At 43.7% G+C, this 20,327-nt stretch overlaps 2 protein-coding genes across 2 annotated transcripts in view; one reads left to right on the forward strand and one right to left on the reverse strand.

Moving 5' to 3' along the window:
- The window catches only part of LOC310771075 (uncharacterized protein), a 54,298-nt gene that overhangs the window by 9,948 nt on the left and 24,023 nt on the right, over window positions 1-20,327 (forward strand). The gene's annotated exons all lie outside the window — the stretch shown is intronic.
- LOC310771074 (uncharacterized protein) lies at window positions 15,867-18,747 on the reverse strand (the record flags this gene model as incomplete). The annotated part of the gene is made up of 3 exons (XM_083663753.1): window positions 15,867-16,682; window positions 16,800-17,107; window positions 18,299-18,747. 3 exons carry the CDS (start codon window positions 18,745-18,747, stop codon window positions 16,126-16,128), a joined length of 1,314 nt encoding a protein of 437 aa, XP_083519879.1. The 3' UTR covers window positions 15,867-16,125.

A 20,327-nucleotide genomic window follows, 5' to 3' on the forward strand; every position in this document is an offset into this window, starting at 1 on the left:
TGTTGTTTGAAATGAGCAGGAGGAAAAACAGAGAAACGCGCTTCCTTGTGCAGAGGAGAAACGCCATTGAAACGCCCCTCGGCGCGCTGCACTGGTCGCCTTGCTGCAGGGCGAACCTGGATTGATTTGTTCGCGGTAGTCAAACCCGTGATGAACATGATCGATCCGGTTCCAGCGCCTGGTCCCAAAGCCAAGCCGGACCTGTTCCTGTGTCGCAGCATTCGTCCCAGCCCGAATGAGAGGAGGAAAACGATGCAGAGGCAGAGGAGGCTAGACGCTGATCTCAGACCAGATGGGTGTTCCCCTCCTATGCTAATTTGTGGGGGAAGGAGGTGCAATCCAGCAGCAGTTGTGGACAGAACTCTCTCTCTCTGTGTGTGTGTGTGTGTGTGTGTGTGTGTGTGTGTGTCTGTCTGTCTGTCTGTCTGTCTGTCTGTCTGTCTGTGTGTCTGTCTGCACACTCACTCACACTGAGTAAACTGTATTGTTGAATGTAAAAAAAGCACTTCATGTATATATATATATATATATATATATATTTTTTGTCATTTGTGTCATAATGAATAATATTTACATGTCTGATGTCAATACAGTTCAAAATAAAAGAATTGAGAGCGAGTTCTGCCTGAGATTGTGTGCTTTACAAAAATGGCCTTTTCTCCTGTTTGTCTTCTCAGAGAGACCTTTTTGGTGAAAACAGGGTGTATATAAATGGCTATAAGTAGAGTACAGAACCTGCTAAAAGCTCACTTTTTATTCCCTGGTGAACCCAGAGACGTACATCTTCATTTTGAGGTATTGCAAATCACTTTGGTGCTAATAGATAATTTACTGTGGGTCTTGAAAGATGACCAACAATTATGAAAATCTTTGGCCTGTGCTAAATATTGGCAGTCCTAAACTGGCCTCATGGCCAGTGTGTTTAGACATTCAATGAGACATTCAATGAGTTAAGATGATTCATATCTAGGCTACTCCTGCATTTTGCAGCTGCAACTGTGTTGCTTTTGGCCTGTATGATGTGATTGAACTTCATATTTCCAGCATCATTATATGAAATATGGAGATATGCGACTGCTGACAATATATGTGACCACAAAATAGGCTATTTTTTATAAATGAAATCTATGCCCGCACGTACCGTGTCGCTTCCGTTCAGAAGCCTTTTTTTATTTTATTATCATTCTTTTTTTTATTGATAGCCTATAGGAATTATTCAATCAGTGCGACTAAACACATCATGACATCATTATTATTCGTTGAGCCTAATTGGTCTATACACAGGCTACGGATTTTGGACTGAGACATTACACATTACTTCCACTCGCAGTTTATTGAGAGGGTGAATTCAGCTGCTGTAGGATACGTGGAGGCAGAAACTGCTCTTCAAATAAATGACTGATGTGAATAAAAGTGGTAACTTTAGACAGTCATTCGGGAACAGACTAATAATATCCAATGCGGATTTTGATTCTGACATAGTAGTAGATGGCTTTGAATGAACGAGGAAATAGCCGTGTCTGGTGCTGTAAAAGCTACGGTTCTGAGCTGGAGCGGTCCATATTGCATTGCGATTGGCTACACTGTAAAAAATCACTGTGAAATCCACAGTAATTCACTGTGTTATGCACAGTTTATTACTGTACATAGTTTGTACAGTAGTACACTGTATATTCAACAGTAAAAAATATTTTACTGTAGAAAATCACAGTAGTAAAGGACTACTGTAGAAAATCACAGTAGTCCAATCCTTACTGTAGGAAATCACAGTAATTTAAACATTACTGTGTAAAATCACAGCAGTCCAATCACTACTGTGTAAAATCACAGTAGTAAAGGACTACTGTTGAAAATCACAGCAGTGTAAGCATTACTGTAGAAAATCACAGCAGTGTAAGCACTACTGTGTGAAATCACAGTAGTCCAATCACTACTGTAGAACATCACAGTAGTAAATGGATACTGTAGAAAGTCACAGTAGTCAAAGCATTACTGTAGAAAATCACAGTAGTTTTAAGCACTACTGTGTAACATCACAGTAGTCCAATAACTACTGTGTAAAATTACAATAGTAAAGGACTACTGTAGAAAATCACAGTAGTTAAAGCATTACTGTATAACATCACAGCAGTCTAACCACTACTGTAGAAAATCACAGTAGTCCAATCACTACTGTAGAACATTACAGTAGTCAAAGCATTACTGTAGAAAATCACAGTAGTTAAAGCATTACTGTAGACAATCACAGTAGTTAAAGCATTAGTGTAGAAAATCACAGCAGTCTAACCACTACTGTGTAAACTCACAGTAGTCCAATCACTACTGTAGAACACCACAATAGTTAAAGCATTACTGTAGAAAATTACAGCTGTCTAACCACTACTGTGTATAATCACAGTAGTCCAATCACTACTGTAGAACACCACAATAGTTAAAGCATTACTGTAGAAAATTACAGCAGTCTAACCACTACTGTGTATAATCACAGTAGTCCAATCACTACTGTAGAACGTCACAGTAGTCAAAGCATTAATGTAGAAAAGCACAGTAGTTAAAGCATTTCTGTAGAAAATCACAGTAGTTAAAGCATCACTGTAGAAAATCACAGTAGTTTAAACACTACTGTGTAAAATCACAGTAGTCCAATCACTACTGTAGACCATCACATTAGTAAAGGGCTACTGTAGAAAATCACAGTAGTCCAAGCATTACTGTGGAAAATCACAGTAGCTTAAGCACTACTACTGTGGAAAATCACAGTAGCCCTTTCAACACTGTGGAAAATCACAGTAGCCCTTTCAACACTGTGGAAAATCACAGTATAGTAAAATCACTACTGTGAAAAATCATAGTAGAAAGAGACTACTGTATAAAAACACAGTAGCCAGTGTAGTATTGTACATTTCAATGTGTAATTGGGATGTTTTCCAATAAAAGTTGAAATAGGCATAATGATCCTTTTCATACTTCTAATTTTGGGATGTGTCATTCAATAAACTATTTCACAATGGAGGATTCCCTCCTAGACTATGGATGACTACACTGACCACCAAAGATCAGCTCCACCAGACAGACTGCAGCCATTACATCCATGACAGCAAAACACCTACCAATCCCAGGGCAGAAGCTACATTTATAGACCACCTGAGCCCAGGTAATCGGCACAGCGACGCCCCCTGGACACATCAAATATTACACTCAAATAAGCACACAAGAAATACAAACCAGGTTCAATTTGGCCGTTACACACCCGCTCCTTAATTGAGAATGACAGGAGGTCAGGAGCAATTACACAAAATAAACATAGAGCCAAATTAATTAACGAAAGACAACTAAGGAGGTTTAAGGTCAGAGCACATACTGTCCAGCTCCACGGTGCATCTCTCCTCCAGCTGAAGACACCGTTCTGGGGGGCGAGGATGTTGCTCCTTCTCTTGTAGCACTGCCAAACGACGAGAGGCCGGCTGCTCCATCGCCTCTCCGTCGCAGCAGGTTCGGCTGGCTGGAAGAAGTGAGCGGTCCTGGCACCACTCCTTTTCAGCCATGGAAGCATCAACGTCACTAAAAGCCTCCTCCAACACCTGATGTGGCTTCTCCTCCCGCTCCTGTTGTGGGTTTGCCTCACCGAGCGCCGCCTCTCGCTCCTGCTGTAGGTCGGCCTGGTGGGCGTCCTCCTCCCGCTCCTGCTGTGGTTCCTCCTCCAGAACCACACAGACAGCTGCCACCTCCCGCTCCTGTTGCGGTTCCTCCTCCAGAACCTCACAGATCACCGCCGCCTCCTGCTGCGGTTCCTCCTCCCTCGTGGAGGCCTCAAACTCAACGACGGCCCCCTGCTCCCGCGGGTTCGACTCTCTCATGGAGGCGTAGATCTCACCGACCTTCTCCTGCTGCAGATCGGCCTGTGGTGGTGGTGATTGTGAGGGTTGCTGCGGCTGCTGCTCCGGTTGTTGTGTAGGTTGTGGTGGTGTGTTCCTCTTTGAGGACACTCGAGAGGAACGTTTGTGCTCAGCTGCACGAAACACTGCCAGCTTAGCATCACAAACCGCTAGCTCAGTGTCGATATCGAGCTGCTCCAACTTCCTCTTCAGCTGTAGTTGCCGCTCCTCCACGGCTTGCCTTCTCAGCACCCTTGCTTCGTCCTCCCGAGCATGCTTCTCCTTTAAAGCTGCTGCACAGATCACAAGTGCTGCCCTTTCAGCCTCTGTCTGAATGATCATTTTGGATATGGTGCTTGACCTAACACCTTTACAACTACTGGAGTGTTTACTGTCATGGTTAGACACACTGACATCAGGATGAACATCACCCACAACAACATTACGTTTTTCAAATACACTACCTTCATTAATAGATTTAGCTTTTGCACATACAACAAACAATTCACCAAGATCCATACCACCATGATTAAACACCTTTTCCTTTATATTGGCGTGCACCGCTCCGGACGACATGGTGCAACGTCAGTCCTATAGTCCGTTCGCATGAACAGTCAATGGAAAGCGAACAGTCAATACCTCCAATGTGTTGGATACTCCACAGGTGGCTAAATAGCATTAGCACTGTAGCTCCTGCGTGTCTGTATCCACCCCCTATGAATGGATGCAGACGTCCTCCACCTTAGCCGAGAGGCCAAGCACCAAGCAGCTACCCCGGCCTGTCCGCGGCAGATCACCTGGTCCTCCTCCGGTTCGGTTGACTGCAGCGCCAGCAAGGCCAGCCGAGATGAGCCTAGCTGCGGCCTGTCCGTAGCAGGTCTCCCGGTCCCACTGGCGCAGCGATCGCGTAATCCAAAATCATCCACGTTAATCCAAACGTTAGTAGCGTTAGCAACGCTGGCTACCCGGCCTGTCCTGGCAGCTCTCCCTCCTCCTCCGTAACGTAACGTTACAAACGTGACGTATCCAACAAACAAAACAAAGTCCGGGTTGTGAATTTGGCAGGGTTTTTACTAATGCTGAGGCAGGCCCTAGTCCTATACTATGAGCCACCGAGGTGCTTGATTACCGGGTTGAGTTGTGGCTGACTCGCTAGCTGTGGTGATGTTGTTACGATACCAGTTTGTGATGTGCTGCTGATGAAAGGATCCAAACAGTTGTTTATAGTGCGGAAACCAGTCCATTTATTCCATCGTAGGAATAGGAACAGGCAAACAATAATCAATTTATCGACCCACGAATATCCCAACATAGCAAACAAAATAGCACAAAACAAAATCAACGGCATGTAGCACAGCAGTGCGGTAAAAACTGTTCGCCCTTCCGGAGTCAAAACACCTACCAATCCCAGGGCAGAAGCTACATTTATAGACCACCTGAGCCCAGGTAATCGGCACAGCGTGTCACAAGTCACTAACCCTAACCCCTGGACATATTACACTCAAATAAGCACACAAGAAATACAAACCAGGTTCAATTTGGCCGTTACACTCAGGATTTCACATAGATTCTGTGACTTGGTCAGCTGTGCCGGGGGCTATCTCTCTGAGCGTAGCTTCGATTTGGCTAGAATTTGCTGACAGTAGGCTTTGGAATGTGCGCTAGTTGTGAGCCACATCTGGTGAAGTTATGCTTACAGGAAGTTGGTCCGCACGCCCATTAAATGTGGTCAATTCTGCCAAAACTTGATGAAAAACTGCTTTTTGGCCCCTAAACTGGCCCCGCTCGACGGAATTACGCCAGACTTTGCACACTAGTTTAATGATGGCCTCCCATCACCTGTGCAAAACCTGGGGTCTTTCTGTCTTCACGGGGCCGTATTATCCCCAAAAAGCATTTTTTTGTGATTGAACGAGGCCCAAAAACAGCTTTTCAGTGATAGCATTGCCTCCACTGGACGGAATGACCCCAGCCTTTGCACACTAGTTTAGACCTGGATTCCAATCACGTGTGCAAAAATTGGGCTCTTTTCGCCTTTGCTGGCCCGTATTATCTTAAAAAAGCAATGTTTTGTCTTTAGACAAAGTGAGGCCAAAACAGCTTTTTGGCCCCTATATTGGCCTTGCAGGACGGAATGAACCCAGATTTTGCACAGTAGTTCAGGCATGCTTACTGATCAACTGTGCAAAATCTGGGGTCGTTGTGCCTTCAGGAGCCTGTATAATAGCGAGAAAGCACTTTCGTGAGGAATCTCATCATCATAAAATGCTTTTTTGCCAAAAAAAGGGCCCCTTCGCCCGCCGACACCCCAGATTTGGCCCAATTGTTCACTTAAGGCTTCTATACGAGAATACAGAACAATAAACCACAAATCCTTCAGAATTTGTTTCCCCCTTTGATCCAGCTCTGCTCAGGATGGTGTTTGGCCCTTAAGTCGTAATATCTGCCATACTTGGTCCAATGTGAGCAAAACTTATTCTGAACATGATAGCACTCCGCTCTTTTTTTTTTATATATTTTATTTTCAATTTTTCAATAGAACAGTTACACAAACAAGACAAAACAGGCTCAGACACAAAAAAAAAAAAATCAAAAATCAAAAAACACAAACATAATCAACATTCAATATCACAACATGGTGCTACCAGCCACACAAGGTGCATATGTGCTTAAAAGAAAAGAAAGAAATGTGGGGTGTCCCTAAGAATCCAGCCAGGCGAGTCACCCATCTCTCCTAACCTCCTCGAGGTAGGCCAGAAACGGGTCCCAGATCGCCAGAAATTTCCCAAGTGAATCGGTTCTCAGGAACCTGAGCCTCTCCATCCGTACAACACAGATCATGTCCATTAACCACAATTGAAAAGGAGGTGAAGAGGGGGACTTCCATTCCTTCAAAATTTGTTTTTTGGCGACAATTGTCCCCAGTGTCAGAGACTGTTGCACAACTGTAGGGAAGTTCAGAGAGGACTCTGAGCAGCCAAAGATGGCGAGTTCTGCCTCCGGCTGAAGGGTTACTTTGTAGGCCTTAGAGTACGAGTCAAATATTTTTGCCCAGAATCCTGTCAGTGAAGGGCAATACCAGAAAGCATGAGACAGAGTGCCCTCTGACACCTGACACCTGTCACACAGTGGTGAGACGGAAGGGTAGATCCTGTGCAACTTATGCTTAGAATAGTGCAAACGGTGAACGACTTTAAACTGGATCAGCTGGTGTCTGCTATTAACTGAACAGAGTTGTACCACAGACAGACTCCTTTCCCAAATAATGTCAGATAAATCAACACCAAGTTTCCCTTGCCACGCTTCTCTAATCCTCTCAGTAGAGGCTGTGTTAGCACTCCGCTCTTTTAATATGTTGTACATGGGTCCCAGACGAGTACCGGTAGATTTGTGTTTGGTGCCAATCGCTTTTACTGTTTCAAAATGGCGGGCGCCGGAACATACACAATTATTGCGATTTCAAATGCATGCTATTCTGCCAAAAATGGACGATGGATGCCTCGAGTGTGATGTCATCAGCCTCCTCGGGACATTAGGGCAGTGATGTCATCAGTGATGTGACATATTGATGACATCATCAGTGTCACGATACTGAGTGACATAATTAGGGAGCAATGGCTTCCCAAGCAGGGACATCTCAAACTGTGGCTGGATGTCACCACTGATGATGTCACAATGTATATGATGATGGCATATACATTATGCTAATGAAGTCATATAGACTGATGATGTCATCAATATGTGACATCACTGATGACATCACTGCTCCCAATGATGTAGTCACCTGTCACCTGTAGGTCCTGTGACTACTGATGATGTCATAGATATTGTGACATCATTGTGATGTCATCAGTGAGTGATATCATACATTTTCTTTAATAAAACATCTCAAAGCAAAATATTATCAAATGGGGGTCCTCCGTGGTTTTTGTGTCAGTTTAGGGGTGCTTGATGTGAAAAAGTTTGAGAACCTCACACTATGTTGTGGCCCATAATGGCCTGCAAACTCCACTGCCAAGCTTTAATTTCATTTTTGAACAGGGCAGGTTTAGGTTATCAGGCTATGATGTTTGTAGTGTGTCCATAGGTGTTCTGATTTAAATAAAAACCTTGTTTTCAACAAGTCAGCAAAGGTACAATACTATTTGGCAGGCTGCAGCTCAGTTAATTAACGAGCCATTAGAGAGGGTTTGAGAGGCCTCTTGCAGCTGCCAAAGACCTGAAAACGGAAGCTAGGCGATTTTTACCTTCAAAATAAAATCACAAATTTATTACTGCATAGGTAAATAAATAAAAACATTAGGCTACATAAATGCTACTGGGTGTACATAACTGTAGACTCACTATGGGTTAAAACGGTCTTTTCGAAGGCAGCAGACATTCCTCCAATTTGTCTGTGATATGTAAAAGAAAATGTCATGTTAATTTACAACAGGTTTCTCTGCAAATGTTTCCTTTTTCTCTTTGGTACTTGGGGTATTTCACACACCAAAAACAATGACTCGCAAGGATGCTTTTATTTAAATTGCATTATTTTGAAGGCAAGAACCGGAAGTTTCCATTTCCTTCTGGCTGCTGACTTGACGGTGCTTCTCTGAGCACCAAGCATTGCGCCAAGACAGCGTGTAGTCAACACACCTGGTCCCGCCTGCTGCCGCTCTGCACACTTCAATACACAGCGACAGACAAGCTTATATGCTGTACTTTTCAATTTTAGTTTACTTTCAACTAAAAGAAGAAGAAGAAGAAGAATTTTACTTTTCAAAGCCTTGCTCCTGGGATTTTTGCGCCGTGGGAGAGAAGTGGCTGGTTTAACGTCCAAGCAGGACTTCCAGAAAATATCTGTAAGTACCTTCTACTAGCACTAAACGAAAATAGTTTTAGTTTGCTGTTATTTTGAAGCCACCAATGCTGTGTTGAGCGCTACCAAACATAGCTATCGAGGTTATCCCATCAAAATGCCGTACACATGCAAGCACTGTGAGTTCAATGCAGCTTCAATTCCTGCTTATATTGGACATGTTGCAATACACAGAAATCTTGCTAACTTTAAATTTCCATGTGGGGTAGCAGAATGCCCTGTCACATCTGTGGCACGTGGTACCATTAAAACACACATGTACACATGTACATGTACATGTATTATGTATTTTAAGCAATGTGCAAGGAAACTGCACAACTTTAAAAACCTGTGCAAGACCTTAGCTGAAAGACACCAGTTACTACAAGCATATTTACATGCTGGTTGCTTGTTTCCACCAACTCTGCAAATAGGTCAAGCAAGTAAATTTGATGACCAACTGTACCAGACTGGCATTCAGAGAGCTGTCAGTCTCAAGGGCCTACATCCAGAACACACTATAGAAACACCCTCTGTCACATTCAATGGCACACTATACAAAAGAGGCATGGCTGTTGTAGTGAACCAAAATGACACTGGGTACATCTTAGGGAGAATAATGTTGATACTGTTAAATCGGTCAAAGGTGCATTTTGTTGTCCGACAGTATCATCAGTCGGTGCCTGCCTGTACTGGATCTCGGTGTGCATTGCTTACAAAGCAACTCCGAGGTTCGGTATCAGTGTTTGACTGTAGACGATCTTGTTGATTATTACCCTCTGCCTGCATATAATCAGTTTGGTCTTGATCTTGTTGCTCTGCATCATTCTGTATTACAGGTGGCAGAGTGAGTAATGGAGAAGGTCATTGAGGAGGCTGTCCAGACTGTGCTACCACAGCTAGCTGGAGAGACACTGGAAACATTAGTCACTGAGTTGATAACCAAAGTAGGTGTGACTGAGCGAAATGATCTGCACTACGTTGAGGAAAGAGACCTCAGCCATCTGCTCTCACCCCTTCAGTGCAGAAAGGTTCTTCATTCCTTCAGAGGAGGTGAGATTTTAGTTACTTTAATTAACATGTAAATATGCAGTTATGTCGAAAATATAGGGGTCATTTGTGATGTTAAACTTGTCACTAGTAGGGATGTCACGACACTAGTTTTTCTACTTCGATACCTATTATGATAAGGAGGGACAAATCTTAAAAGAAAGCACTGATGGTATCAAAACTGTTGCAAATGAGTATTGTATCCATTTAAATGTTTTATTATTGATACCTGTTTTTCTCACGTTTTCTAATTTATTTAAATATCAAAAAAATGAAAATGTCACATTTTCAGCATGTGGGTTTCTGCAGGCCACCACATATATTAGCATATATCCCTGTTGGTCTGGAAAAAAGTGGTTTTTGTGTGCATCCCTACTTCTCACAACCATTTTGTGACCTGTCACTTGTGTTTGTATAATGCAGGTCCTGTCATTCCCCAATTGAGCACTTTAGCGCCTGAGCCAGAAGCCTCCACCTCCGCCTCCACCTCCACCTCCACCTCCACCTCCAGCATAAGCTCCATATCGCCCCCCCAAAGTCCCATCTCCATACAGAACAGTGCATGGGTGGACAGTTTCCGGGTGCCCTGGGACAAAGCGAAGCCGTCTCTTAAGAGAGCTATAGATGCTGGTAAGAAGCCAGAGGAGGGGGACCGCCGACACTTGATAAGAGTCACCGTTGATGCGATGAGAGAACACTCCTTGAACCCTACTCGCCAAGAATGCACAGTATTAGCAAAAGCCATAACTCAGAAATATCCAAATAGCTTCTTAGATACAACTGGGGAGGGGGATGTACTTGGATGCGGGTACTTCAGTTTACTCCAACAGCTCAAGACCAGAGTTGATTATGTAAATCGAGACAACACACTGTCCCGCCTGAGGAAGCCCAAACGCATCCAGATGAGTGAAGATGATGACCAGCCAAGAGTAACTAAATGTGCAAAAATCGACAGTTATGGGTGTGTTCGTTGGCAGCCAGAGGAGTACCCAGATGGGGAAACGTCAGCATCATTAGAAGAAAAGAGGCTTGAGATGGTGGATATATTCAGTCGAGAGGGGCTCAAGGGAGCTGAGAGAGGGAAGGTAGAAGAGCTAATGACAATCACATATGTTAAACAGCGGGAGGATATAAATGCAACCCCACCCCCCAGCATTCTGGACTTAAGTAAACAGTGGCCATTTCTTTTTTCACGGAAGTTTTTACTTTCACACTTCACGACCCTCACCGGTGTTGAACTACACACCAGACTGGGCGAAGACTTGGACAAAAAGGGTGAAAGGCTTCTGAACTACTTCGGAGCTCAGCGTACAAAGTGGAGTAACGAAGTGAAAGCTGTTCTGAAGGAAGCCTTAAAGAAGGACCGAGAGCCAGGCACCGATGGACTAGCAGTGATGCTTGTAATGTTGACCTACTTCAAAGAGCAAGAGAGCGCCCTTTTTCTCCAAGCTGATGTAAGTGGCTAAGTGCGTTAATTGCTTTAATATATTAGTTTGCTATTTTGACCCTTAATTTCAGTGCTACTCGTTCTATGAGAATAGTCACCGAAAAACAATGCTAATTTATTTAGCACTTGATGTCAGACATATCCGCAAACTGTACAGTTTTGCAGGCAATCATTTAGTTTGACAGTTATTGAATTGATTTGAGTTAAAGTTGATGCCAGTGATGTCATTCATGCACAAATTACATCACTGGTATCAACTAACTCAAATCAACTCTCAATAACTGTCAAACTGTTTCCAGTTTTTGGATATGTGTGAGATCAAGTGCTAAATAAATCGGCATTATTCTTCGGTGAAGTTCTCCTTTAACTTTGATTAGAGTGCAACATTTCAAACCTCCAGAATTGTCTTGCAGGTTTGGTGAACCTTTGATGGCATCTTGTGCTTGGGCTCAAGTAAAAGCAGGTCTGCATCTGGCAGTCCTGTCTCCCTAGGAGTTTGTATTAACTGTATATTTGTAAATGGTTTGTTTGCCAATAGCTTGGGGCCTTGGGTCATATTTTTGTTTGAGGGCACGTTTATGTTGTTGGTGGTTGAGCACTTTTAAATGGAAATACCTCACCTTACACTATGACTTATACGGTGCAAGCGTCTATCTCTCAACTCTTTAGAGCATGCTGTGTGGAGGGTGGATTCACTGGTGCCTACTGTGTGCACAATGTTTACATTATCAAGAGTTTATTGATTACAACCAGAAGTGGCATCCTGCACTCTGTCCACATTCCACAAATCCTATTTCCATTACACATGTAAAGTATGTATTCTAATGGGTTGCTAGCTACAGTACGAGTAGTTAAATTGCCCAGAAACATCTCATGAGCTTTTTCCAGTGAATCTCTTGAAAGTAGTTAATCTGAAAACTGAAAACCAGATATTTATGAAGTCTTTCTGAAGTTTTTCCCAATTCTTTAACTCAATTACTTTTTCATTCTCCATACCTTTCTCCATTTTCTTATCTTCACTGTCATTTATACTGTAGGTGACTACCACTCCCGCTGATGCAGAAGCCCAGTTGTCTCTCCCCGTCACTCCAAGGATCATCATGCTTGGTAAGTTTCACATTCATATATTTTGACATTCAATTCAAACCTTTGTCATGCTGCCCAGTGCCCAGTTTTTTGCGAGGAACATGCTCCAACAATCAGCCTCGGCTTGCAGCCTTGCCGATGACCTGTCCTATATACTCAAACCTCAGCTTGACGAGGGGGTCGCAGGGGAGTCCCCAGCAAAATGTGTAAATTGACTAGAAGTTAGCCTAAGCAGAGAATGTAGTGCTGTTACCTGTTATCTGCCCATCTATCATAAGGTTAATGTCAAATTCAAGTGGATTTGGTAGTGTAGGAAGCAGAGCAGGCCGACTCGCACACTAAAATAATGGTAGCAAAAATGCAGTCTGAAACCCTATGGAGCTCTGGAATGAAAGGCACGCGCCACTGTCTTAATATTTCACGTCTTAAAAAAAAATTAACCAAGGGTTAACCGCTTAAGGGTGTCGGTTAGTCGAAAGTAAAATTAACCGAAAATCCACATAACGCTTATTAACCTTGATCCGTGTCTCAAACTATGCCGTGACAGGACAGAGTGTAAACACGCAACATCAAACGCCTGGTGCCGCTTCGTCATCATTAGGGAACGGTAAAACAATTAAAAATAAAATACCGATGGCAGCACCAAATGTCCAGGACCTTATCAATACTCTTTATATACTTCAATACTGGTACTGACTAATCAGGAACTGGTATCAAATAATACCGGTGCTTGATACCCATCCCTACTCTGGGTTATAGGGTCCCTGAGGTCTTGGGTCCCTGGGCCTGGTACGCCCCTTCGCTAATACATCCCTGCGCATCAGCTGTGTTGAGTCACATTTTTGGGGAGCTCTGCACGCCGGCTGCGCTACCATGCTCGCCAGCTGCAGCTCATTTGGCAAGTGCTTTGACGCTGTAGCATGTTTTCTGTTTTACAGTTCTGACCGAGGATCCAATCATTTGTAGAAGATATTGCAATGCAATATAATTGTTGCAATGTCTGATTTATTGTTCTTCAGGTGATCCAATTCTGACTGCAAAAAAATGGATGCTGTCCATTGAGGGGAGAGTAGTAATCCCACCTGCTGCCACCTGCCACCTTGACCTCACCACTGCCTTGGCCGTCCTCTTCGCCTCCTACTATGTGTTCAACATAGAATATCAGGTGGAAGCAGCCACAACTCTGGAGTTTATTCAGAGGTATTACTTATTTTCACAAATGGTTGTGTTATCACTTTACCTGTATACTATTTCTTAAATGAGATCTTACATGACCCTAAAGTCACAAAGCCCCACTTGCATGCAGGGAATATTTTAGATGTTAAGAAGCTACTTGCAGTTGCCATGGACCACTTTGTCAGGAACAGTGGTACCTACTAGTCTCTCAAACTTTCTCAAACTTTTTCACGTCAAGGACCACTAAATGAAAGATAAAAGACACAAATTAGACCACAGACCCCATTTGACAAGATTTTGTCACAGGGTCCCCCATCCGGATCCCAGTTTGAGAAACACCAACTTAAATGACTCAATAACATCCATCATGTCCACAGATAGTACATGGCATATTATGGAGAAGCAATACTCCAAGTACCCTTTCCCATATGCGGCCTATTTTATAAACGTAATGGCGTTGTCATGTGTGGAAGAACCGGTATTGAAATGTCAGTAAATCAGGAGTGTGCATGCATGTGTGCGTGTGTGGGGGGTCGGCTCTATGGGTGGATTTTGAACATTTTGGTACAAATGGAATATTGCAGCGATGACATATTTTTGCAGGCCGAACCAGAAGTTAGCATCACTTGGTTTCCTTGTCTGGAAATCAGGGCCCGAAATTAGAGCCCGCCACCCGCCAATGGCGGGCAGATTTTAGGTTTGGCGAGTGACACTGAGAGGTCTGTCCGCCACGTGGCGGGTAACAAAATAGTCATGTACAATAATTAAAACTGCGGTGTGTTTTGGTCTTACGACAGTCGCCTTTTTTGCAGCCCCCAATCTCTCCTTGCGCGTCATCTCCGGCCTCATTTTTGGCTTGTTTTGGCTTGTTTACCGACGTCACATGCGCTACTCTTCTGTCCCGACTGGCCGTGGCCATCTGCATTCTGCAGCACCTGCTTGCACTGCAGGGAGCTAACGTTACGCCGGTCCGCCTGCTATAGCTAACGTTAGCTTAATATAACGTTAAATGGGTTACAATGTGGAACCATATCGAGGGAGTAAGCCGGCCGCTAAAAAGAAAACCCACCGCGGCTTTCTCCGACGAAAAGGATGAAGCGGCAGCGAGAGCGGGACCACCTAACAAAAGAAAGTTTCGAGAGGAGTGGAAGTTTGGCGATAGCGGTGTTTCAAGAGACTGGCTACAGTATGATGCTGGGGCTGTAGTGATGAGTTGTTCCGTGGTGTAACATGGGAGTCTGCAGCCTGTTGCACCAGCTGAACGTAAGTTCGCTCTTAAGTTAGGGTGTAAACTAACTGCTACGTTCAAACTAGTTAGTTTGACACTAAAGTTGTGTCTTTGTTTAATTGCATCACGGAGACGTAAGGTACATCTTAACTAGTAGTCCTTAAACCTCACACTAGCCAAAATAGTGTCGCAGAAAATGACGTGTACAGTATCTCTGACCAATCAGTGAAAAGCACGGTGGAAACGGTGTTTATTTACCGTTGTTTAATTAAGTGGAATGAAAAGACATGTCAGACATGTTGCCAACCGCAAATTAGTGCTTTCATATTTCATCAACACTAACCAAATGAGAACGTTATTGAGTAACGTTCATTTACATTAAATTGCGTCATTTGGCAGACGCTTTTATCCAAAGCGACTTACAATAACACGTTTAGGTTCATAATAGGCTACTGTTAACGTTTATCTGTGAGCTCTTCATCAGCATTGTAGGCTAATTTACAACCATCCTGCCTCGCTAAATTGTAGCTGTTATTTTAATTTGTATGCAGTGAGGCAGCTTGTGGAAAACAAAAGCATGAGTCATAAATATCAAAGGGTGTAATTTATCACGGAGAACACGTTACCGACGCAAAACAATGTTGCGCCATGGTGCCAATATTGCCAGCTGTGCCAATAATTTGCTTCAAATTTTACTCTGGCCTCTTATTTAAGTGTATTCTTCAACGTAATACCTTATCTACTTGAAATGTACTGATTTTTTTTTAAATATATATGAATATATGTGACACAAAAATGTGTTTGTTTTTTTGGCCGGTAAGAAATATGCTTGGCGGGTAGATTTTTTCCATCTACCCACCGCCACTGGCCGGTGGGTCAAAAGTTAATTTCGGGCCCTGCTGGAAATCAATGGGGTTTTTGTATGGGGGTTTTGTTTAGATGCCTGAAATAAGATCTGTGGTTAACAAAAGTTTATGAAACTCTTAACCCATTTCAGCCTATTTTCGCCTAAAAAATAGCCTCTAAAACCTAAGTCCGATTTGATAATAGACCCCCAAATCCTGAACTTTTCATAGAAATGTCAACGCCTACTAAAATAGTGATATCTCAGCCTCTGTAGAAGATAAAAACACACTTTAAAAGGCATTTGAGAGCTGACACATGTGGCTTTCCTTGTAAAAGGTGTTTATTGGTATGACAATTCAATAGCATTGTCAAATATTGCTGTAAACACAGAAAATTTTTAAAAAACTAAAAAACGTATGAAAAAACAAGCAACAAATCACTCCAAACCACTCAAATAAAATCAAAAATGTGCTCCACACTGCCCCCTTGTGTCCCCTTGCAACCATAAAAAAAAATGCAGTCCATTTACCATCAAAGGGGCAAGTGTCTAAAGTGTCAGCTAGTGTTTAGCAAACACTTACAAAAAATGTCTGTAGTGTTTTCCAAAACACTCAATGTGGACAGGCAGGTCACACTGTATGCAGCCATACACAGTTAGCCCACTGCCTACTACATCTTTTTTGTCCAGCAACAACTGGCACTCCCTGCAGAGCTTCCGCTTCTCAAACACCTTCCCGAAGTCGTGCATTGGGGGACCTGTGGCTTCTCCTGACGTGCTGGGTGCTGGGGAGGCTGCCCTGCTCGATGTGCTTGGTGCTGGGGAGGCTCCCCTGCTCTCTGGAGTGGAAGGAGAGCCAAATGGAGAGGCTGGTCTGGAAGCTGGGGACAGAGGAGGAGGAGGAGAAGGAGGAGGGATCACAGGAGGGGCCCTCCTTGTCACCGGTGTGATGAGCTCCTCCAGCAAGGTCTCCAGCCAGTCCTTGTAATGTTTGTGCCTTCCTCCAACAGACCTGGCTGCAACGTAGGCGTTGTAGCACGACACAGACAGGCCCCAGAAGAACACACGCCGCCACCATTTCTTTGACCGATGATCGAAACCATAGTATCCAATCATCTGGTCGAGGAGATCCACACCTGGAACACACATGGAACTCTGTTTACATACGTACATTTTCACTCAAATGACCTCAGTGAATATAAGCTTACAGTATTTTAATTTTTGTTTATAAAACATAAATCTGTAAAACAAACCTTTCATGTGGCTCTGGTAGTCCGCCAGGCAAGCGGGCACTACCACATCAGCCCGGTGGGTCTCATCTCTCCTCCGCCTTACAGTCCCTGTTGCGCTGGGGTCATGGTGATTGGACAAGACCATCACCGTCTTTGTGTCTTGCCACACGCAGAAGGTGAGGTCATCCTGCTGTGCCACCCGGAACTCGTGCTTCCCCAGCGCAGCCCTCTTTGTCAGGCTGTGGTCCTTCGGCAGCCCCTTCCTATTGGCCCGAAGGGTGCCACAGCCGTACAGGAAAAGGCCGTTCATCTCCTGGAGGAGTTCTACACTGGTGTAGAAGTTGTCCATATAAATGGACAGGAAGGTGCCATTGTATGGCTTGGCGAGGTCCAGCACCACGCGCTGTGCCAGGCCCGTCTGCGGCGCCGCTTCACGTCCTGTGTACACCTGGGGAGTTTGCAAGAAGAAACACAAGTCTGAGGAAGGGCCTTGGGTGCTTGAAAGGTCACTCAAATAACAACACATTACAGAATACATATTTGCATATTCTTGGTGTGCTGATTTTTTTCCTTACTTTGAAGTGCGGAACGTAGCCTGTTGAGCTCTCCGCCATCACCCAAACCTTCACGCCCCATTTGGTTGGCTGGAATGAATGAATGAATGAATGTTTATTTCACACATTACCAAAAGATGCAGGTTACATAGGCAAAATAGAGGTGAGACAATTTGATCAATCAATCAGCAGTACCTTCATTGGCAGGTATTGCCGGAAGCCAAGCCTGCCTTTGAACTTGATCATTGATTCGTCAATGCTGACTGTGCCGTTGACCTCATAGAGGTCCTGGAAGCGCTGGTTCAGGAAGTCCAGGTACCAGCGCAGTTTCCAGAGCTTATCAGCTGGGTCGCCTCGTGCGTTGTTATCTTGGAGGTGAAGGTATCTGAAGAGGTGAGAGAGGGGAGGATGGAAGAGGGGGGGTAGGGGAGGGGGGGTAATTAGACACATATTACAATATATTATAAACAATATAATGTCTTGTATATTGTATACAATATTGTATATTGTATTGTATATTATATACAAGTAGACACATCTTGGATGAAATGAAAAATTGTAGGCTATATCATTATATAGGTTAGTTACACTTGAGGGTTACAGGGTCTGTCTAAGTGCAGTGTCTGTCTTGGTGCAAAGAGTGAAGCGCATTCTCTCCACATTCCTGACAATTGAATAACAATAGGCCTACTAGGTGTTTGCCCACACACAATAGGTGTAGCAGCCGAGCCCAGCAGGGGTTTCTTACCCCAGTGTATAAGCTCGCTACTATGGCAATACTCCCACTACACCTCTAATACATTTGCAATATATTTCATTTCCCTTAGGGCATCATAACAATGGTACTAATGTTACATTTTATCTATCAAACTACTATTATTTATATAGCGCATCCTATTCAATGGGGCGCATCTATATCACGCAATGGTTATAATAACAAGGATAATATTATTGTTCTTAGCCTACCTCCAAATGGCGTCAAATCGGTCCCGGGACATATTCTGGCCGAAGTTGGTTTTGAAGATGTTTTTGGATAGCCGCCAGTACTCTCTTCGGACGGGAAGTTTCATTATCCCCATGGCGAGACACAGCCCAATGAATGTTTTCATTTCTTTCACTGTTACCGGGGTCCACTTGGCTGCTTTTTTGGCTGGGGGAATTGTGCGTCTCTGGTCGGCATATCGGTTCGTCTCCGTGACAAGACGGTCCCACATTTCCTCCGTGTAAATTTTCTCGAAAGAAAATAGAGGTGTGGAATCGGCTTGTAAGCCAACACCGCTTTTCACCCCGGGCACCCTTTTGAACGCTTTGACCGGCACAGGACGGTAACAGCGCTGCTCCGTTACCCAGTTTCCATGGAAGCCTTCGAATTGGTCTTCTTCGTCAGACTCATCGTCATCGTCATCCTGAAACATAGTTCTGACCCACTGATCTCTGTCCAAGGGCTGCCAATCGGGGTCTGTAACTGGGTCATCATTTAACTCTTCATCAACGGTGGAATGTTCAGAATATTCCGCGTCTTCAAAATCGCTTCCTTCGCTAATATTATTTTCTTCCTCCATCGCTCTAACAGATCCGCTCAAAGTGAAGAAAAAAAAAACTTTTCCTTCCCAAAACAATCCCAGAATGCATTGCGAGACCCCACGTGTGTTTTCTGAATGATTTCATTTGCCTAGAGACCGGAAATAGGCGAAAAACTACAGCTAAACTACAAATTGACGTAGACGTCATCCCGTCTTCAAAGGTATATTGACGCGAACGGCATCCCGTCTTTAAAGGGAGAATGACGCGAACGTCATCCCGTCTGAAATGGGTTAAACACCCCTAAAGAAAAGAAAACATTTTTCTTCTTGTTCATACAGTTGGATGTTTGAGCTTCACTGTGCAGAATGATGTCTGTGTAGAGTTTGACACTAGAAGGCTGTTTCCTCTTTCCACAATTGACTGCAGAAAGTGTAAAGTTTCTCTGTGGCCACTGAAAAGTTGATTTTTAACTAGCACTAAGTTTTTTTTACATCGAATGTTTGCATTTTTTATAGGTTTTTTGTCAGGATTAATCCTGATTCCACCAAATGCACTGCCAAGGTCCAGGTGAGCCGGAAGAGTGGGAAAATGGTGAAGCGGAAGACATCAGAAATGAACCCCCATGTGGTTTCATTCATCAGGGCCTTCACAGAGATTGATTGGCAAATCTAGATGAAGGTGAGGTTCTGATAATAGGTTGGCCTTTGTATTGAAAGTTTATTTATTTAAATACAGCCCTTTATCACAAGCAGGACTCACGGTAGGGTTGGGTGGTAATAAAGAAATTTCGTATACTGGGGTATTTGAAAATAGCAACGGTATCCAGTGGTGTAGTGGTCCCTGGAGAACTGGGTAGACTGTAATTTACGCCCCCCCCCCAGATGCTTTTCGATATATATACTGTATATATGTGTATATATATATATATATATATATATATATATTTATATTTATATATATATATATTAGGGCTGTCAGCGTTAATCGCGATGCGATTAAGGGCCGACCATAACACGTTTTTTTTTATCGTGTTAATCGAATGCCGATATTTTGTCCCTTCGACGCACCCATACTGTTCAAGGTCACTGACCTCATGAACGTCATTTTCTAGCTCGTTAACGCGATATCTCATGAATGCCTTGACAGAATTTCGTCACATTTGGCTTAAATCCTTGGACTCAAGGATGAACTGATTACATTTTGGTGGTCAAAGGTCAAGGTCACTGTCACCTCACGAATGCCATTTTCAAGCTCGTTACTGCGATATCTCAGGAACACCTTGACTGAATGTCATCACATTTGGCTCAAACGTCAAAGTCTGGACAGACAGGGATGTCGACTGCTCACTTGTTGGCGAAGGCATATATCCGCGGTGCGGTCGTTCTAGTTAAAGGGATAGTTCGGTTTGTTTGAAGTTGGGTCCTATCAGCTAGTCAGATACACTAACGTAATTCGGTACAGTGGTCTGGAA

Source organism: Poromitra crassiceps (genome assembly GCF_964638095.1).
Source record: "Poromitra crassiceps genome assembly, contig: HAP1_SCAFFOLD_341, whole genome shotgun sequence".
NCBI classification, from domain to species: domain Eukaryota; kingdom Metazoa; phylum Chordata; class Actinopteri; order Beryciformes; family Melamphaidae; genus Poromitra; species Poromitra crassiceps.